The sequence below is a fragment of the Lissotriton vulgaris genome, chromosome 5, assembly GCF_964263255.1.
Source record: "Lissotriton vulgaris chromosome 5, aLisVul1.2, whole genome shotgun sequence".
NCBI lineage: Eukaryota > Metazoa > Chordata > Amphibia > Caudata > Salamandridae > Lissotriton > Lissotriton vulgaris.
In genome coordinates, this window is record NC_141693.1 from 1,149,206,775 (window position 1) to 1,149,228,096 (window position 21,322).

General features: G+C 43.4%; 1 protein-coding gene across 4 annotated transcripts in view; it reads left to right on the forward strand.

Moving 5' to 3' along the window:
- LOC147712123 (pancreatic triacylglycerol lipase-like) overlaps positions 1-21,322 on the forward strand; it is a 201,179-nt gene that overhangs the window by 166,017 nt on the left and 13,840 nt on the right. For all 4 annotated transcript variants that reach the window (XM_086922907.1, XM_086922905.1, XM_086922908.1 and 1 more), the window contains one exon: positions 5,685-5,796. In XM_086922907.1, the coding sequence (XP_086779033.1) occupies positions 5,685-5,796 (112 nt within the window). The remainder of the gene's footprint in view (positions 1-5,684; positions 5,797-21,322) is intronic.

Below are 21,322 nucleotides of genomic sequence, written 5' to 3' on the forward strand. Positions count from 1 at the left end.
AGTGACTGATAATGGGCCGCAGTTTGTGAGCAAAGAAATAGAACAATTTTTGTTAAGTGTGGTATTATCCATAGGAAAATTGCAGTTTTCCATCCAGAAGCCAATGGCCAGGTTGAGAGGTTCAACCGTGTAATTAAGAAAGCTATACAACTCTCTATCAAGGGCAATTTGAATTGGAGAAATGCATTACAATCCATGTTGTTAGCTTATAGGACATCACCTAATTCAGTAACTTTGGTCACACCTTTTGAGCTACTAAGAGGAAGGAAGCCTAGTACTAAATTAGTTCCATGGTGGTTAAAAGGAAATTTAGCTGGTACTGAAAATTGTATGAAGGTAGATTTTGAAGCAGTTAAAAACAGAGTTCAATTGTATAAAGACAAAATGAAACATAATATGGTCAAGAGAATTGGTTCTACGTCTTGTTGTTCCATTAAAGTGGGTGATTATGTCCGTGTAAAAAGGAAGGAAGGTGTAAGTAAAGGTTTACCAGTTTGGTCAAGTCCTAAAAAAGTTATCGAAGTCTTCAGAAACGCGGTCAGGGTTGATGGTGGTTCTGTGTGGAACTTAAGCAGAATTTCATTGTTTAAAGGTCCCACTCAAATTGTAAATGATGTTGACAGCAATGTTTTTTTTGATGTGGGGAAACAGAATGACAATGTGGAACATCCACGTGAAGAAAATAGCACTAACATTACCAGAACAACACGTTGTCATCGTTTGCCAATTCGATTTAATGACTTTGTGATGAACTAGGAATTTAAAATTGTGTTTTTTTTTATAAAGGGGGAAGGTGTGTAGGGATTGTACATATTCTCACACGAGCTGTGTCACGAGCGTTCAGCAATGTCTGGCAGCTCGTGACACGGGCGTGATCATGGGGACGTAATGTTATGTTTTAAAAACATGTAGAATGCAGACTGTTAAAGTGTGTCTCGTTACTGTCATTCTGACTTGAACCTGAAGACTGAAGGAACGGAATAAACCTTGTCTGCTTCTAACCATCTTCCGTGTGGTTATTGACTTCCCTACAATTATCACGACTGATGCAAGTGACAAAGGACTGAATGCGGTTCTCAGCCAGAGAGATACCCATGTGGTGTAATGCACCATTGCTTTTGCTTCCCGTTCTCTTACACTCCCAGATGAAAAGTTAGACTGGAGGCAACAGCGTGTATTTGGAGTCTGGACCCTTTTCGCCAATTTGTTTGGGGAAACAAGTTCATTTTATGCAGCAACCACAAACCTTTAACAAAGGTTCTTACCACTAAGGGACTTCATTTTGCATCCCCCAGGTTTGCACGGATGTCAGTGCGATTGTTCGATTTTAACTATGAAGTCCAGTATGTGTCTGGGGTGAAAACTTTGGTGGCTAATTTGTTTGAGTCGCATGCCGGTTCTAGTACATGATACTAAAGACAGCGAGAGTGAATAGCTGTGCATGGCCAACATTCATGAGGACTTGCATGGTATATCTATGAACGAATGGAAGTTCAAACAAGCAAACGATGCAGCCATAGGTGAGGTACTTGGTATGCTTGCTAAGGGTTGGCCTGGAAAAAACGTATTCCCGAAGAACTACATCCTTATTTAGAGGTTAAACTTGAGCTATCTGAGGAAAATGGGGTGAATCCTAGAAATTTGTCATGAAGGGCACTTGCGCTTTGGTAAGTTTGGTTAGTTTTTCAAGCAGATCAATGAGGTTGTGGGGCCCACCTTCACGCACCAAACGTGGTATTGAATGTTTTCCCTACTAATCAAGGTACTGGATACTGGGCCTGAGACAAAAGGTGTGTACACGGTTACTTCACATAAAATAAATATGAATGCTCTTCCCGAGTTATCAGCAGGCCCTAAATAAATAATACCCTAAAACTACAGTACAGTGCAAAATGGATAAGATTCCCAGTTGTTTCACATCTCTAAACTTAACTATTCAAGATACTTTTTCAAATATATGTTTTAGGAGCTTTGTCTTGCAGTGTAGTTGGTTGGCGGTACTATACAGAAGACCATTCGCCCATGGGAAACCATGCTTCATATCATCCTATGAGAGTTCAGCACCACTGATCTGTGTAGACTCCTGACATGTTTTAACATTTAACTCTATGGAGGTTCTTCAGGGCTGCTCTGGAGACCAGACACTTTTCATATGTACTCTTGTGAGTCTTACTACTAAGTTTGTCCATAAAATTTTAATTAATTGGATTACTTCGAGAAAAAGCAATGGGTTATGGTTTCGGAAACCTGTCTGTCTCCCTCTTAGGGTTAAGCACACTTTAGATTTTAAGAGAAGATACCTGAGGCAATAATATGCTGACCGCAGGGGGTCAGCATAAATCAGTTTCAAGGATAAACAGGGTTCGTGTGGATCCAGTATCACACAAGCCATTGTGTATTCCAGCCATATTAAGCAACAAGGGTCAGGCACTAACTCCTGCATGGTAGATTTTTACTGGAGCGATGTGAACCCTTTCATGCGTCGGCTCTCTATTTGCAGTCACCTTACCACGGATCTGGATTTAGCCAATGAGCCGCGAAATGGGGATTAGATTGAAAGAAACTTGTGGACCTATGTGTGATTTTCAGCTCCAAATCAATCTGTTTTAGGGACAGGCTCTTGAATTAGGTGCAACTGGTGAAGTGCAACAAGCTAAAGGCAAGGCAAAAGGACAGATGTTACATGTACATCATCATGAACAATCAATGTGACGCATTTATTTAATCATAAATACAGCGAGTGCATAGTTTGTAGAGGTATAAGTACAAGGGTCTATGGCAGCTCTTAGGAGGCCGTTGCCGCTTGCACCACCCACTGACCCTTCCAGCGCTGCCAGATGCTATTACCAATGGCCTTGACCCACTACTATTATTCTATTTAATGTATGTTAAATTGGTGAACTGTGTCCTGCACAGACAAACAGCGCCACCATGTGTTAAGCTGTCATAAAAATTGCTGGTGTTAAGAATTAGATGCCGGTACAGAGCACCGATAAACACTGACACAAATTAAGCACTGAATTTAGGAACAACTTCTAAGGGGCATATTATCAAGGGGGTTTATTTCCGCTTTTTTGGCTTTAAAAGCCAAGAAAGCGGAGATAAAATGATCTCCCTATTACCTAGCTGTCGCTAACACCAGTTAGCGACAGCTAGTAGGAGATAGCGACCATCTTGGGCCCCACTTTGCGTGTCAGTGATATTTATCACTAATGACATGCAAAGTGGGCGTGCCAAGATGTTAGCGACTGGAAACAGTCGCTAACATCGCTATTTCCTATTACCAACTTTTGGAGATATTCGGGCTAAGCGCGAATATCTCCAAAAGCTAACACCTGCCTGAGCAGTTCTTAGCCATATTATCCAATGGGAGGTGGATAACATGGCTAAGAGCATTAGCTCGGTAATGCATGAATATCGCGAACTTTTCAGCGATATTCATGCATTGCGGCCGATTTTTATCGCATTTGCGATAAACCTTGGTAATACCAAGGTTTATCTGCGATAAAAATCGCCGCAGCTCAGCGGTAAATTTTTGTCTCTAACCAAGCAATAGCGATAATTATCGCTATTGCTTGGTAATATGCCCCTTAGACATGCTATATACTATAGTTTCTCCAGTATCAGACCTTAAAAATTGTGGAGCATTTTGGTGATGTGTTGCCCCAATCTGACGACATATTGGGGCAAAAAACTTAGTGCAGAAGTTTGCATAGGCTTTGGAGAAAAATAATACATGTGCTATAGGCTCAATTTCAAGTTTATAAGTGGGACATTTTACATCAGTTAACCATTGGCTACACAAGCCATTCAGAGGAAGTATGCCGTACCTCAATTTTATATAAAGTTGTTTACATAAAACTGGCATAAGTGTATCTAAGAATGGCTCAAAATTCATTGTACTTTTAAGATCTAGAAATATATAGGAAAGGCGAACATATCTGGTGCAAACCAAGTAATTTCCTAAGACATGTAGCCAGTACTTCTCTTTTATGCAATCTTTGTAATGTATATGGCTTCTCTTGTATTGTTCCATAGCACATCCAGATTCAAGGCCAATGGTATATCATTGTTTCCACACAAATTTAACCATGGTATTATAAAATATCCTCGTAGTCCAAGTACCTCCTCAAGGGACATTCTATAGAAGCGTAATTTGTGTGTCTGCCAAATGTGTAGCAAGTACAAAAGTGGTCTAATATTTACTTTGCGTACAATGGATTTTATTCACATATGCAAATAAAGTGGTAACAATGGAGTACTCTGTGGCATCAAAAAAAGGGATCTAATGAAATGCTTTCCACTTTGGCCAGACTGGGAAATGTTTGATGGCCACATATTCCAATACCATTAAGGGCCGACTCCAGAGCATGAACGTTATAAATCTGTAATGCTGGGGTGACCGAATGCAACAGTGTTGATCTGTGTACCTTTAATATACTCTGAACCATACTGATGTCGGTTTAAGGTACTTTAAAATAAGCTTTTTCAGTGTAAGGACATGTGGAACATTCAATGTTCCATGTGTCTTACTTTTAAATACCATTCACCCTGTCTTATGGGCAATAAGGCTTACCTTCGGGTGACTTATTAACATTTAGGAGGAAGAATTAGTCCTGTCAAAGTGTGAGTGGCTGGGCAAATATTCATTAGTCAGGACCTGGCTATGCAAGAAGCAATCTATTTGCTACCACTGAGTCATCTGTGGAAAACCACTTCCGGATTAGCGACCAGACCTTTAAGGAAGCAATTGCAGATCTCTCAGCTTTCAACTTCAACACTGAGGAAAGATAAAGACACAGGGGCATATTTACAATAGATTGGCGGAGCGTGGCATTAAGCTAAAATGGCTAATGTTGCTCTCCGCCATTCTGACAACACAAGGATGCGCCATATTTGCAATGATATGGCGCACCCTGTGTTTTCCCTAGTGCTGGTGCTAAATTCAGCTGGCTGGCGCCAACGCAGGCACTCTTGCACCAGGTGTCCCTTCCGGCACATAAACAATCACTAATGGTGATTTGTAACTTCTGTGTTTGCTTTATTGCGCAGCATACATAGAAGTTGCAAATCGTAATTTTTTTATGATTATTTATGTGCAAGAAGGGACCCCTTCCTGCACTTAAACAATCATTCATGGTGATCGGTGTTTCTATGTGCGCTGCACAATGCAACACTCATGGAAACAGCAAAAACGTGGATAAATTAATTATTTCTTCTCGTTTTGCCATGTTAAGACCAGGTTTTCTTTGGTCTTAATTTTGGTAATATCCCATATTTATGTCACCCTTGTAAATAGGGGGCAGCGTAAAATACAATGGGTGTTGCTGCAGAACGACCAACGCAATACACATTGCCCGCTCCCTTCATGCTAAGGGAAGCGTGAAAGGGCACCTATTTACAAGGCAGTGTGAAGCTATGTTAAGTGGCTTAACTCCGCCTCTTAAGTAAGGCGAAGGGCTTATCACCAAAAGGAACGTCACTTTTTGTGACGGTCCTATGGCGAGAAGCCCTTGTAACAGTTTTGCAAAAATTGGACCACAGAGATAAGGTATAGCCCACTGTATATTTATTTAGGCGAGATACCTATAACAATTAAAGTGCTTTTAAGGGGGAAAAAACAAATGCAGTACTTATTTATTCTTTTTGGCTACATTTTAATGAACGTACCCTTAATCGTGCAGGCTATCGATACAAAGTGTCGGTCACTCTGACTGGAAGTTCGAGAGTGACCGGCTATTTCAACGTCGCACTCTACGGAAGCAATGGCAACACTCGACAATATGAAGTTTTCAAGTAAGTTTATTGTGAAATGTGAAAACACATTGCCTGTTTAACAGTTTGTATTACATTGAATAAATTGTCGTATTAAAGAAACCAGAGAGGACTGTCTACCTCGTGGAATTCCTCTGCGGCATAGTGTAAATAGAACGTGTGGTGTTGGTTCCACGTTATTATTACAAATCCATTAATTACTCCTTATTAACGTCTGGGAAATTAATAACGAGCGATTGATTTCGAGAACCAATGTGTTTTACTTTGTTTTCTAAACATATTATTGCATTGAAAATTTCGTTAAAGTCAACATTGTTTTCGTTTTTTATTTTCAGCAGTAGATGGCAGTGTTGGTTCATCTACTCTATTTTTATTAAAGGGTGAATATGTGGATTTATTTTAGGCCCTCTTGTACTGCCTGCTTTGCTTACCTCTCATACGCTCTTCGGGGCCACTGGAATACTGCGACAGGGGTGGATTCCATTGTGCTGCAGAGTTGCCTATATTATGTGAGGAGAAAAGACAACATATGCAGCGTAGCGTGGCACGTTTTGTGACAATATCAGTTATTATCAGTGATCGAAGTGTATTAAAAAAAAGTATGGGAACTGTGATGCAGTGCGCAATGGGGCGGGGTGAGTGAGAGTGGGGGCGTGGTCACAGGTGTAACTTCCTAACTTTTTTTAGTCTGACACCTTTAGATAAGTACTTGTAAAATAACGCACATCTTAAGTGAAATTTAAATGCAGGTTATGTTTATGTGGGGGGGGGGGGTGCACTATTGTACATTATGAAACCTCTATTAGTTAATGCTCTGGACCAGGGAACCACAGGAATTAATCCTGGTTGGTGCAGTGGAGAATAGTGACTGGTGTATGTTTAGTGCTACAAGGTCCCAGTTTGTGACAGAAAGCACTATGAACATGCAAGTCATTTTTTTAAACTTGCAATGCACACAGTGTAGGATAAGCTGCTACAAAATGCACAAAGAGTGCTTCCAAAATATAGATTTTACTAATACCCTTGCTGTACTTTTTTTAACTGTCTTTTAAAAGCACACACTTTATTTGCGTTGCTTGTTGCCGTTACTACGGCGGTTTGTGTGAGGCCAGGTAGTTGTCCAGTGAGCGCCACATTTCGCATTGCTTGTGGGGCGTCTGCGTGTGTTTGGCCGTTATGGTGTCTGCCTATGCTTCTCCACTCTCTCTTCTCCACTCTCTCTTTTTTCTTTTCTCAGCCACTGAGACCAGGGGAGTGGTAATCAACAAACGTGCGAGAGACAATAAGAAGGGAACCAGGGGGGGACGGAGGGGGAAACTAAAGACTCGCGATATATACGGAGCCACGAACTAACGGAACACACTGGCAGATCTGCACAGCCACAGTCAGAAGCACTAATTGCCGAAATGATGGAACTGTGTCAACCCCCCCCCCCCCCCGTCCCCCCGGGCGTTTTCTTCTCTTTCCTTTGTGAATTACCCCCCCATGTATATGTTACGCACCATGTAAATATAATTTTCAATAAAAAATTACTGAAATAAAAAAAAAAGCACACACTTTACAGCTTAGATGGCAGCTCCATTACAATACCTCTCTAAAAGGATGAATGTATGTCATCAGGATTCCATTAATTAAAGCCAATACTGGCTTCCAAGCACCTTTTACATTTTAAGATTGACCAGCTGGGCACATTTGTGTTTCTTTCAGGGGAGCAGGCACCCTGGCAAGAAGGCTTCTTTAACTGTCTGCCCTCCCTAACCTTCACAGCACAGGAGACTCCCTGACATTCATTTCAGTTGAAGCATTTCAACACTTGGTACTAAACGTCGCGGGACGGTTGTCTTTTCACCAAAAGTAGGGGAACTATTTTTCTAAAATAAAAAAAAGTATAGGCACGTCATGCCCACTTTGACCACTGCTTATTATTTTGTCCTTTTTTAAACGTTAATACTGTCTTGGAAAGGTTTAACCTCATTAGTAGCAGTTTGACACTCAAACACACCAATAGGCAAGTGAAAAGTGACCAGTCGACTTTTGCAAAGGGCCATCAGGTGTTGACGAATTTTTTGAACATTTGATCCATTTGAGCTAGAAACCATTTTTTAATATAAAATCGATACACTATGCAGCAGATGATGGATTATGTGGCAAATCCATGATTATTACACAAAGACACACCGCAGAAAAGCCACTCTCTGAATGCACATCTATCAAATTCGTCTGCCGGAAAGTCACATTCTCCAAAAACCAGTATGTTGCAGTGCTCTCCAAGCAAGAAGCCTCCCTACGCCTATGGGAGACCAAATCAAACTCTCCAGGGAGAGGCAAATCCACCTAGAGGTTTATACATAGACTGTACAAATGCCGAGGCACATAAAAAGAAGTCCAAACCAGTGAAGTAGGCTTTAGCCATCATAATGTAAGAGAAGAAGTCCATAAGTCGATCTCTGATTTTCTCCATGTATCCTTTATTGTATATCAAAAACTGTTTTCATAATGTCCGAAACAGGCATCCAACCTGTGTTTAGTCAGAAAGGACGTTCTCAAGGCTGCAAACAATTTGAATCTATATCAAAACAGTAGAACATATTTCAATCTCCTTGTATATACATAAAAACATTTTATATAAAGGTTATCTGCCCAAATGTTGGACATTTTACCCATTTACTCCCATGAAGCAAATCACAAAGCAAGCACTGTGAATAAAATAGAAAAAACGGATAATATATTATAACTACAAGTCATATATATACCATTACGCATGCCAAAAAAGTGTGATGCAACAAAAGATAGTGTGCCAAAAATAGTGTTAATGATTCCTCATTATAAACTGTATAGTAATATAGGTGCGCGTATTCAATATCATCAGCAATTACACCATTCAAAAGTGACATAACCTTGAAGAACATGTACCACCAAAAGAAACTAAAGTAACCACCACCAAGAATGTAACAAACTGACAAATTGTTCCCTCAATTGTCTATATTATCAAAGTGTATTCAGTGCACTCCATCTTACCTAGACAAATCGGTAGAAACATTCGTATTCCAAGATTCGATTTCAAACAAAATCCCAATCGTCATAATAGTTCAACACCTAGTAAATATACAAGCAAATTGGAAACGTTGGAGCTCGTGTTTAAAAAAAAATAATACATGAGGTCAGGTCCAAAGTATGCACAATCCATGTCTGAATCACTAGCTGTTAAAAACGCGCATTTTCACTGCCTCGCTGTAAACGATAGAAGTTCAGGTTCAGCAAAACTAGATAACCCCTCTCATATCAACAGAAGACCGATATCATACATCAGAAGGAGTAGCATTATGAAAATTAGTCCTATATGACCATAAATCTTTCGATATTAGACACAGATGCCTAAGCAGTAAATCGGAAAATTACAGATCCACCGATTATAAAGCATCCTAAAACATACCACTTGTACTAGAAATCAAGTGTGGAAGAGAGAAGGTCATATCACCATAATAATTGGGGCGTGAATATGATCTGTGAGTCAAAACAAACCTACGCGGGTATCTTTTCAATCCCACCCCAACAGCACCATGTATCTATGTACTACCAAAAGTGCATATGGGTAATGAATTTCCACCGGGTAGGCCCATTATTTCCAGAAGTGGGGCCCCCATGGAGAAATTGTCTCTGAGTATATTGACCTGTTTCTCCAACCTTTGGTACATAACTTGCCATCTTACCTCAAAGATACAAAGGATTTATTGAACAAAGTGGAGGATTTTGTTTTGGTCACAGTAGACGTCAGTACATTATATATGTGTATTCCCAGGCACAAGGGTCTGGAAGCAGTACAGTACTTTTTGGACACTAGAAATGCAACCCTATGTGAGCATAACATCATGGTTATTGACTTGATTACTTTGGTTTTGGACAACAATTTCTTTGTCCATGATGGCAAATGGTACAGACAGTCGGGGGGAGCTATGGGCGCAAAATGATCCCCGTCATTCGCAAACCTCTACATGGGCATATATGAGAAGGCAGATACACAGGAACCTTTTTAAATTCCTAAACCGGAAGCACAGCCAAATGACTCGATGAGTCCAATTAATTAAATACTGTTATCATTATTCTTTTTGTACTCCTTCTTTGAATCCATTACTTGTTTCTACTGTTTTTTAATCTTCGATTAATTTTACTCATTATAATTCAATCGGTGATAGATCTTCAAAAACATAGGAGGCAAAGTGATTTCCATAAGCCAAGTGTTTTATTGAGTAACCCAATGCATTTCGGGACGAATCCCTTCGTCAGGGGTATCTACAGTAAATGAATGAATATACATTGACCTCATTGTTACACATCAACCTTCGTAGTGCATTTAAAAATATACATGATCATAATATTCATGGGTTATGCTCAATATACTGAGAACACTACTGTTATTTAAAAAAAACATGAGCAACAGTCCCCTTCCTTTATTCTCACATGAGACCACCCAAACTTAACTGACACCACTACCTTTCTTAAATCGAACACGCTTAACAAGCTGTTCGAACCCTTTTATGTAATGCTGCCCTGTTGCGCTTACCGTGGCATCTGTAGTTTATCATTCAAGTTAAAAGAAACAAGACCGCGCATTCCACCAGCTAGTATTTCATCAGGCATATTATTACATGCCATCTCAACTGGTTTGCGTTTTAAAAGTGCATGGACGCACGTCTTTCTCTCCGTGAAAACATAATCCCCTGCTTCTAAGCAGTTCGTCTATTTGTCATGACACGTCAATTGCCTGCAGGTGCTCATGCTTATTTAACTAAAAACTTCCGGTCATCGTGAGTGTTAAACCAACATCCTTTCTACCATTTAACACTACATTGCCCACAATTCCTTGCAATCTATCTCTTTCAAATCTATGATTCCCACGTTGCTCATATTCTGTACCAATTAGCTAAAACAAAACAAGCTGACCAACCATAATACTCAGTGCGCACTTTCTGAAGTTCAATGATGATAATGTTATTCAATGTTTCCAAAGTTCGTAATGGCAACTGAATGCCTACCGATTTCCAAATATACATGGCTGGAAACCATGTCTCCTGTGTATTTCCACTCTGGTACGTTCCTCTATTGTCAGTCCATTAGTCCTTTCGTTTTTTCATGTTTATCCAAATCTTCTGATGGGTGCAAACTAACCCTGGGCGTAGTGGGCGTAGTGGGCGTAGTGGGGTTTCGCGGAGCTACGTGAAGTGGGCGAGAAACTACGCCCACCTCCGCACTCCGCGTAGCCCCACTACGCACCACAGGCCTCCCTCCCGCCCTCCCTAAATACTTTAAATTACATCTGTAAAAGAATTAAAAGGCACTTACCTTGCCCGCCGCTGCCCGCCGCTGCCCGCGGCGTCTCCTCGGCACCCTCTCTTCGTCGCTTCCGTCTTGGGTAATAATGCGCATGCATGGGCGGCCGCGCATGCGCATTTCTCGTGAGAAATGCGCATGCGCGGCCGCTCGCTCATGCACAATATTACCCAAGACGGAAGCGACGAAGAGAGCGAGCCCCGGGGACGCGGCGGGCAGCGGCGGGCAAGGTAAGTGCCTTTTAATTCATTTACAGATGTAATTTAAAGTATTTAGGGAGGCGGGTGGCGGCCAGCTACGCTCCGTCTGCGGAGCGTGCGTAGTGCCGGATTCTTCGCCTGCTACGCAAAATGCGTAGAAGCCGGCACTACGCACACTCCGTGCACGGAGCGTAGCCGCCCGCCCACCCTTAGTGCAAACTCGCTTGTAGGGCGGCAATTAATGCAATCAATAAAGTGAATTACGAGTTGCACACCTGGTTTATTGTTTGTCCTCTAAACGTTACCAATTGCACTTTGAAAGCGTGCATGCACGCTTTCAAAGTGCAATTGGTAAAGTTTAGAGGACAAACAATAAACAAGGTGTGTAACTCATAATTCACTTTTTTGATTGCATATATGAGAAGGTCCATGTCTGGACCCAGTGTCCATCAACTTACACAGAGCACTTCATTCTATGGACAAGGTACATAGGATGATGTGCTCATGTTCTGGTCAGGAACATCCAGAGCCTTGGATGATTTTATTGTGTGCCTAAATAACAACATTTTCAATGTGCACTTTACATATCAATCAAGTGATAAAAGCACAGATTACCTAGATACCACATTGTATGTCGCAGAACAAAAGATTAAGTCCAAACTATTTTGGAAGAAAACATGCAATGTAGTATCACATGCGTCTAGTGCCCACCCACAAACTCAGATCACAGCCATCCCGTATGGGGAGATGATCAGGGTGTGGCGCAATTGTAGCGTAGGCACTGACTTTGAAGTAGAATTAAATAACCTAGACAAAGGTTTCGTTAACAGGGGCTATTCTGGACAGATCATAACAAAGGCGAAACATAGGATTGACAAAGTTAAACGTACATATCTCCTACAGGACAGACAAAATTCAGGGAAGATCTGCAACAAACAAAGGAAACAGAAGCCTGCCCTTGTGGTTCCTTTCAGTGGGGCCACCCATGACCTTATTAAGATACTGATCAGACTTTGGCACATCTTGAAAATAGATGATACATTACACAAGAGCATTTTAGAAAAGCCAAACATCGTACATAGTCGCGGGAGAACAATTAGACAATCTCTTTGTCACAGCTATCTAAGACCCACCCCAACCACTACCTGGTTACCATCACTGCCGCCTGGCTTCTATAAGTGTGGGTGTTAGACCTGTCTGCTTCTGAGAGTCCCCTCACCACTATGATTTCTTTTGTTCCCCTGTACCTCCCAAAATTTGTCGCTTTTCTTTGTCTACCAGGACTTTTGTGTGCTGTTTCATGGGGCTAGATGTTCCTTGACGCCCAGTTGCTCACAAGGTTTTTGGCACCTATTTACAAGGCACCTGGCGAAACCTGTGACATTATAGACTGGGATTGGCAACCTGTATGAATGGCCTCAAAATGGTGGCCATCCTTTTTCCTCATGTGAGTGACTCCCCTTGGAGCCTCCATGAACCTTGACCTTTCAAGGTTTTGGCGCCCTTTTACTTGGAGCGCATTCCTGACAGGAATTCCTTTATTTCCCTCAGGTACACAAAATGGCTGCTCTAGAACCACAGTATGGTGGCTGTTAGGGTCCCAAATACATCTCAAAAGTGCCATGTCATTGGCCTAGCCAGAGAAGGTTCTAGAACCCACTGGCACGAGCCAGCACCTCAGGGCACTGGCTATATAAGGTCCAGTCCCTGGTGGCCATTTGAGATGATCAAGAAGACTAGGTCAGATTAGATGATGTTCCAGATCTAGAAGGAGATTCCAGACTTGACACCAGATTGACACCTGCTCTGTTGACCCCTGAGGTGGCTGGTAGCGCGGGCAGTAGAGTAGCAAAGGTCATTGGCGTTGATCCTGACTGGTGTTCCAGTCAGCTGCGTGTGCGGTGACCTCGCGCCTACAGTGCCTACCCAGCGAGTGCCTCATTACCCCCAAGAGACTGTGGCCAATTTCGTGTGCCTCCCCGCCCCCCCGGTGGTGAATCACGATAGACTCCACGTGTCGCGAGGAGAGAGCAAGTTCGCAGCGACCACGATCGTCTTCTGTGCCCCTTTGCGACAGGCGCCTCCAGCGAGGAGCTCGGACGTCTCCGAGCCCCACCGGCGTAGAGTGCTTCCTGCGCAGTCTGAAGGTGAGATGGTGCGCCGGGGCGGGAAAAGGCCGGCCTTCGTTCGGCGGGACTACTGTCTCTGCCCCTCCCCAGTGAATCAGCAGCTGTAGCTGTGGGCGGGAACCATCCCTGTATGAGGAAGTCGGAGGGAGGTCTGTGGAGCCCCTGAGAACCCCGTCGCTGGCGTGAGAAGTGCTGTGCCCTGACTGAATCACTTTCCGATTGCAGTCGATGTGAGGTGGGCCCGTTTCTTCAGGTGGGGAGCGGCGTTGCAAAGGAACTGTGAACCGGCATTTATTTGACTGAGCGCAAAGATTGTGTGCCCTCTCCGGCAGCCCATTCGTCAGTCTAAAGACTTTGAACTGGTGCCGCCTGAGTGCTAGCGGTGACAAGCCCGTAGGCGCGCTTAGACCCCACCGGCAAGCAGAGATCTCATCCCGGTGGGAGCCGAGTGTAAATGAAGTGTTCACTGTGTTTCCTTGCCTTTTAGATAACGTGCATATCCCCCAAGTGATTCTTAAAGAGTCCCAACAGTCCTTTTGTGCCCAGAGAAGCCTGTATTCACTTTCAGTGAAATCATCATAAACTGTAAGAGTTATCTTTCCAACCTGAAACGTATTGCAAGTGTAATGTTCCTGAAGTATTTAATTGGTGGCAGCGATACCAGAATGAACATGTGTTTGTTTATTTAAATGAACCAGTATTTATTCTGCTAAACAAAAGCAATATTTATTCTATTTATTGATGATATTTATTCCTGATATTTATTCTATTTATTGATAATATTTATTCCTGAGCTTATTTATTGTATTTATTCCAAAATCGAAACCTAGCAAAGTGTGACCAAAAGAAATGTATATGTGCTTTCCTAATTGATCCCTATTCACAACAGAGAATTTTTATATAAAGGAATCGTATTTTTCTACAGCAGTGGTGTGGTGTCCTTCTTTTTGGTGGTTGTACAAGGAGATATTAGTGGGTCAGAGCCGGCTTAACATGATAGCCTTCACTTGCCTTGACACTTGAGCCAAGCTACCCCCTTTGTGCTGGGCTTGCCCATCGCAGGTCCAACGTAAAATTGGTGCTCAGCGGGTGGGATTACGAGCCGTGCTTGTTTTGGACCCCATAATAATTCAGTGTGCGCCACAGGTACACACCCGGAGTTTTCTCCCAGCGGCCCTCCAATTCAATATTTTGCTTTTTCCAAATTCTCTTCTGGAGGTGGGTGGAGGTGACCCTCAGAGTTCCTATCCTTGTAACCTACTTCGAGGTGGTTGTCCACACTTTTCACTGACAAGATGGAATTCGACATGTCAGAGCTGGAGACCTATACTGTGGCACAGCTCAAGGAGTTCTGTCAGGAAAGGGGAGTGTTCGTTAGGCGAGGGGCCAAAAGAGAGGAGCTCCGTATTAGTCTGCGAGCCTGGGTGGAAGCGCATCCGGAGGGAACAGTAGAGGAGGAGGAGTCAGACAGGGGTACTGTCGTTGAGAGGACTGCGGAATGTCCCCTGGGGGTGGGTGAGATGATAATCAGCCCCAAGGTAGCCTCACGGGAGGGCAGCAGTGCATCAACAGGAGTGTTGTCAGAGACCGATTTAGCTGACAGAAGAGAGGAAAGACAATTGAGGTGGGAGTTAGCCAAGCTGGAGATGGAAGGGAAGAGGATGGAACACAAGCTCAAGTTACGAGAGCTCGACCTCAGGGCCCATAACATCACCTCCGGAGGTAGGGATGCCCTATTGGCCCTAGACCGGGAGGATCAGGTAGACTACCCCGCCATGAAGGTGGCGCTCATCAGGAAGTTTGGGTTGACCCCAGAGAAATACCGGCAGAGGTTTAGGGGTGGCCATAAACTGATCTCACAGAATTGGGTTGACTTCCTGGATTATGCCAAGAAAGCCCTGGATGGGTGGGTCCAAGGTAGTGAGGTGGAAGACTATCAAGGGTTGTACAATCTAATACTCAAGGAACATCTACTCGAGAAATGTCTTCCCGAGCTGAGGCAGCACCTGGTAGACAGCAAACTTACTTGCCCCCGTAAGCTTGCTGAGGAGGCGGACATTTGGGTAAGTACCCGAGTGTCCACAAAGGGGACGGGAGGAGATTCTCAGAAGTCCGGACAGGGCGCTCCCCAGAATAAAGAGGGGGAGATAATATGAAAAAGGAGTTCTCCAAAGGCCCCCAAAATAACTTTAAGGGGGAAATTTTCTTCTCCAACTCTAAGGCTAGCCCGCAAAAGAACCCTAATCCTGGCCAGAGTCAGCAGCCAAGGGTTGTCCATTGCTTTGAGTGCGGCGGTGTTGGACATTATAAGGGAGACGCGATGTCCAGATGAAAATCGCCTTTCATGGGATCGATACACTTAAAAATTCCAACAGGGGTGGGGATAGAACTCTACACCCTAGACAACTGGAGAGTAGAGTAGAAGGCTTATAAGACTTAGGGCAGTGGACATGGGTCTAAATGTAGATAGGTAGCTACATACCTTTCTGTAATAACAACTGTAAATGAAGCTTGATAATGATCTGTGTTTATAACTGTTTTGATATTATTGAATCCCTCTACATGCTGCAGTAAACACCAATGTGCCCAATGATATATTGAGGAATCTTTTTGATAAAAACTGGCCCACTGTTTAGGGTTTGGGATTTATTTTAAAATGATCTCATTGTGGTATCCATGCAAGTTTGGGATGTTTTTGATAATCTTTTATATACTGTTTACATGTCTGGTCATCTCAGTCATTAATGTCATTCCAGTGGAGATTAAAGTCTTCAAGGAATATTTGAGTATTTTGTTGTCCAGCATTTGTAGATACAATATCAATGAGTTGCTCTATGAAGGTGAGATTATCTCCTGGTGGGTGGTAAAAGGTGTGCAGCAAGCACACTGGTTTGTTGTTTCTCATGATGTCTAGACAGAGGTATTCACAAGAGGATAGTGCAGATGAGAGGGAGCAGTTCACTGAGAAGTTGCAACGATGTATGCAAGCAATACCACACACTGGCCTATCAGTTCTATCAAGTCTGGTGATAACATGGTTGGGGGTACTAATATATCGAGAATAAGCGTAGAAGACTCATTTAACCAGGTTTCAGTCAATATTAGTAGATCAGGTTCATGGGTGAGTATGAGGTCAGCTATATTGGTTGCATGTCTTGAGGCCGATCTGCAATTTGGAAGTATACATTTAAAACGAGCTCCATTGGAGGTTGTACTGGGTTCTTGTGTGAGGGGGACTTGCGTGAGGTTGTTGTCAACTATGCTTCTTGAATTATGTTTTGTAACTCTGTGATTATTAGAGGGGATGGTTTGGATTAGGGAAGGTAAAGGCAGGTTATCGGAGTGCGCTGTGTTGAGGGTGGGAAGTGGGCGATCATAGGAGCAGAGTAGGGAGAGTATGTCTTTAGTCGATAAATGATTGTTCCTTCGAGTTGAACTGGTTGAGGCATTGGGGTAGGGTACTGTTTTCCATATGAGGGGCTGAAGGTTCGGCGAGCATTTGTGTAACTGTTGGATGAGTATGAGGTGGTCACTGTGGAAGTTTATGTTGGAATCTTGTTCAAAACGTTTGTCTTTGGGTTGGTGTAGAATCAGGTCATGTAGAGTTTGGATGTCAGTTTTGACTTGTTGTATTATGTTGTATTATGTCAGTGAACCATTCCCACCCTGCTGCAACACCCCACCGCACAGCCCAGAATGAGCCTTCTCCTGCACCAACTGTCACTTCACATGCAACATCACACCCTTTGCCTACATCACCATATTTCACCCAACCTAGACCCAACACACCTCCCACTCCCACTAGCAAACACTCACTCGGACATAAAATTATCATGTAGGCTTCACAACACCAGTTCCCTCAGCAAACTTGCCACACAGATCTAGAAAATCCTGAACAACAATGTCCCAGACCTCCCTTTCCTCACAGAAACATGGCACCTGACATCGCCAAGGCCCTCCCATCAGGATACAAGATCACAAGAGAGGACCAGCAGCACAAACCAGGAGGAGGTGTCACAATAATATTCCTGGAAATCATCAACTGCACTACTACCACAGACAAGGAGAACCCCTCCATGGAGCACCTACACTTCAAACTGCAAAACTCAGCAATTTACACCTTGAACTGAACCCTCATCTGCTGATCTTCTTGATTACAAACCCATTCACTGATGCCATCGCATATTTCATCACCCCTCTGTCCATCGACTACTAAACCTAAATCCTGCAAAGGGACGTCAGCATTGACATGGAAAATAGAACTAACCCAAATCTGTTGCACTCGACAAAATCCCCGGACTTACTCACTCCACTGGACACACCTTCGACCCTGTCTTTACCACTTTTAACAGCATAAAAATCCCTGCAACCATGCTTCTCTCTTGGACCCACACCCTGTGCATGAACCAGCCCAACCCCACTGAAGACCTACTTTTAAACGTGACCTCAAACAAATAGATCAGAGGATCACAGAAGGCGCCAATTCCCTGGAACCCCAGAAACACAACAACCAAAAGTAACCCAGAAGCAGACAAATTGGTACCAAATAACCAGTACTTTCAACCAAATAATACTGCAAACAACTGGAAAGAAGGTGAAGAATGAATCTCAAAGAAACAAACAAGGGCACTTATAACGAAGCACCCAAGCACTACCACCAGCAGATCAGAGAAACTAAGAAGAGGACACTAGCAAAGCTGAAAGATACCAGCTCCAAGAGCTGCAAAGAGATCTTAGGCATCATCAAAGACTTTACCACAGACAGTATCGCCCCCTCCCAAAATCAAAGACATCTTCAACAATTTCTACCCGCAACCAGGCCCCTGCAGCCTCACCTCCAGCCTATTCACAAACATTGTCTGTAACACCCTGACTACATGGAAAACAATCACCACAGAAGAGACGGTCAACGTTATGGGAACCATCCACTCGGAGGCACTGACGCATCCCTGCCCTATCACATCTACAACATGGTCACATTCCCAATCAGTGAAGTACTCACCACATCTTGAACACCTCCAACACTACTAGGACATTTCTAGAGGCTGTAAACACGCAGCAGTCAACACATTTCTAAAGAAACCTACGTCAGACCCCACCCACCTTGCAAACCACCACACAATCTCCTTACTAACTACCCAGCTAAGCTAAAGTAGAAAACCATCAACAAGCATCTTGCCCACTACCTTAATGCACATCAACTCCTAGACACATCACACTGCCTACATTTTAAATGTAATAGCTTCAGTTATGTACTCCTTAATTAACAGTGTTTCAATTTCTACGTGACATGCTTGCAAAGAAATATCATAGTTTGGTATCACCTGTTTCACCCTTTGGTCTTCCATTCCTTTCAGACAGTGCAGCCTTTAGGATACCTAATTTTCAGATGTACCTGTGTTAGTGCTAAAACCCAATTCACTGAATGATGTGTGGCTCAGCGGGCATGTTTTTGGGCCCCTGACAATTGTGACTTGTACTCTTGTTTTCAGTTACCTTCCATGATGTGAATTACATCATCTTTCGTTCATGGGTGTCAGAGGTCACCAGCATCTTCAGACAGTGTTCATGTAGATTCATTCCATTCTTGCAGGCAAGGCTTAGGCTGTGGCACTGGAAAGTTTCAAATGTACCCCTGTGCATTTTCTGTATGGGGTGCCTCAGGGATCCACACTCCCTGCATTTTCACTTTAATACATAAGTTGTGGCATTGATCCATTTATTCTCCTGCTTTAGTCTCTGATATCATGTTTAGGCATGTGACATTCTGACCTACGTCAGAATGGATGGAGGTCCAAATACTCTTTTTTTCTTTTAATCTAATTATTAAAGAGTTACAACACAAAAACAAAACACACACCACTTCTCTTTGAATTACAGCAAGCCAGTAGCATCGTTGTCCCAACATATATACAGCATTAAGCAATTGCCTCAGTGTAGTGGCCACGGCCCCCATAAAATCATATCTCATAGATGTAAGGCCAGTATCGTTTCAGGGTTGCCAGATCCATTCCTATTTTTTCAGGCATTCTCTACTGGTATAAATGTGCTTTTCGATCATAGAACACCAGTCCATGACCATTTCCCATTCTTCTAAGTCTGTGGGTGGGTGAAGCCCCATCACTTGATCCTGTTTCTCCTGTCAGCCATGAAACTCACTCTACAAAAGATTTTTGCATAGTGCCACATGGCTACCTCGGCATCTGGCCATTTTACTGAGCATGGGGGTGGGGGTGGAAGCCTGCTATAGCTATAAGGCAACATTCTATTGCTAGCCAAAATTGCTTCATGACTGGATAGTCCCACCTCGTATGTAGGAGAGTTTCCCTCTGGCCACAGTTCCCTAGGCAGCAATCGTTCTGAGTGCAGATGATCCTGGCCAGAAGCGATCTTGTTACGCACAACCTCTGCAAAATCTTTAACTGCACCAATCTGAAGCCTGCTCTTATGGCCACCACGTTGTTTGGTCTGGCAATCACTTCCTCCCTCTCCCCCTCTTTGAAAGGACCCAGTTCTTCCTCCCATTCCTCCTTACGGTCAACCAGGGGGCATGGGTGTTAGAAATGGGGGTCTCTAGTTGGCAGAGGTAGGTACCTTTGTCCAAATAGAGATCCTTGCTTCTAGTCAGGGTAAGGGGGATACACTCCTAAAATAACCCCTGCTCACCACCTTGCTAGCTTGGGATGAGCAGACAGGGTTATTTCAGAGGCAGTATGTAAAGCATTTATGAACACATACAGTAATGCAGTGAAAACACTACAAATGGATACCACACTATTTTAGAAAAATAAGTAATGTTTATCTGAAACAAAACAAGACCAAACCAACAAAAATCCACAATACAGTATTAAAAATAAGACTTACAAATGGTAGAAATAGTTCAGCTCAATGCAAGTTGTAAATGCAACACTTTTCTCACAAAGTACCTTGGATGCATCACGCAAAACAAACAAAATGGCCGCTGAGAAGGTGATGTGTTGATTCCTTGGTTCCTTACTACAGCGCAGGGGAGTTGTTGGGTCGGTTCCTTACCGGGGAGCAGGTGATGTGTTGTTTTCTTACTTCGTGGGCAGTTGATGCATTTGTTTTTACTGCAGCCCCCAACGATGTGACAGTATTGGTTCCTTCATGCGATGCGTCAATCGGTACGATGCGTGGTTTTGTGCAGCCCCACAGCAGGCTTGCGTCGGGATCAATGCGGGGATCTCGGTCTTCGGAGATCATTGCACGTGATGCGTCGTGCACCAGTTTCTCAAGCCGTGGCAGGCACTGTAACAGCTTCTTCAGCGATGCGTCGCAAAACAGGTGCGGATGCGACACGTTTCTTTGATGTTGCATCGTTTTTCCAGCACCCAGCGACAAACAGTCTCTAGAGGTCCTAAACAGCAGCAGGCACCTCTATGCAGGTTGGAATTCCCAGCAAGGAAATTCAGGGGAGCTGGTGGTGAAGTGTTTGTGTCCCTGAGACTTCAGAACAGGAGGCAAGCTCAGTTTCAATCCATTGGAGATCTTTTCTTCAAGCAGGTGACAAAGCAAACATCAAAGTCCTTTTCCTCCTTTAATTGGAAGCAAGCAGCCACAGCAGGCCAACCCCAGACAGCAAACAGCACAGGAGCAGTATTCCTCAGCGTATCCGGCTCTTATCCTTGGCAAAGGTTCCTCTTGATTTCCCAGAAATGATCTAAAAGTCTGGGGTCTGGGCCCCTCTTTTTGTACACAAAAACCCTTTGTTCTCTAAAGGCAGAGAGTGCCTGTACCCAGCCAAATCCAGTTGTCTTCAGTGGTGCAGCTTCCTGGCAGGAGGTAGAGACAGCATCGTTTAAGGCAGACTAGCCCATTCAGGTGAAAGGAAATCTATTCAGCCCAGCCCTGACTCATCAGACTTCTGGA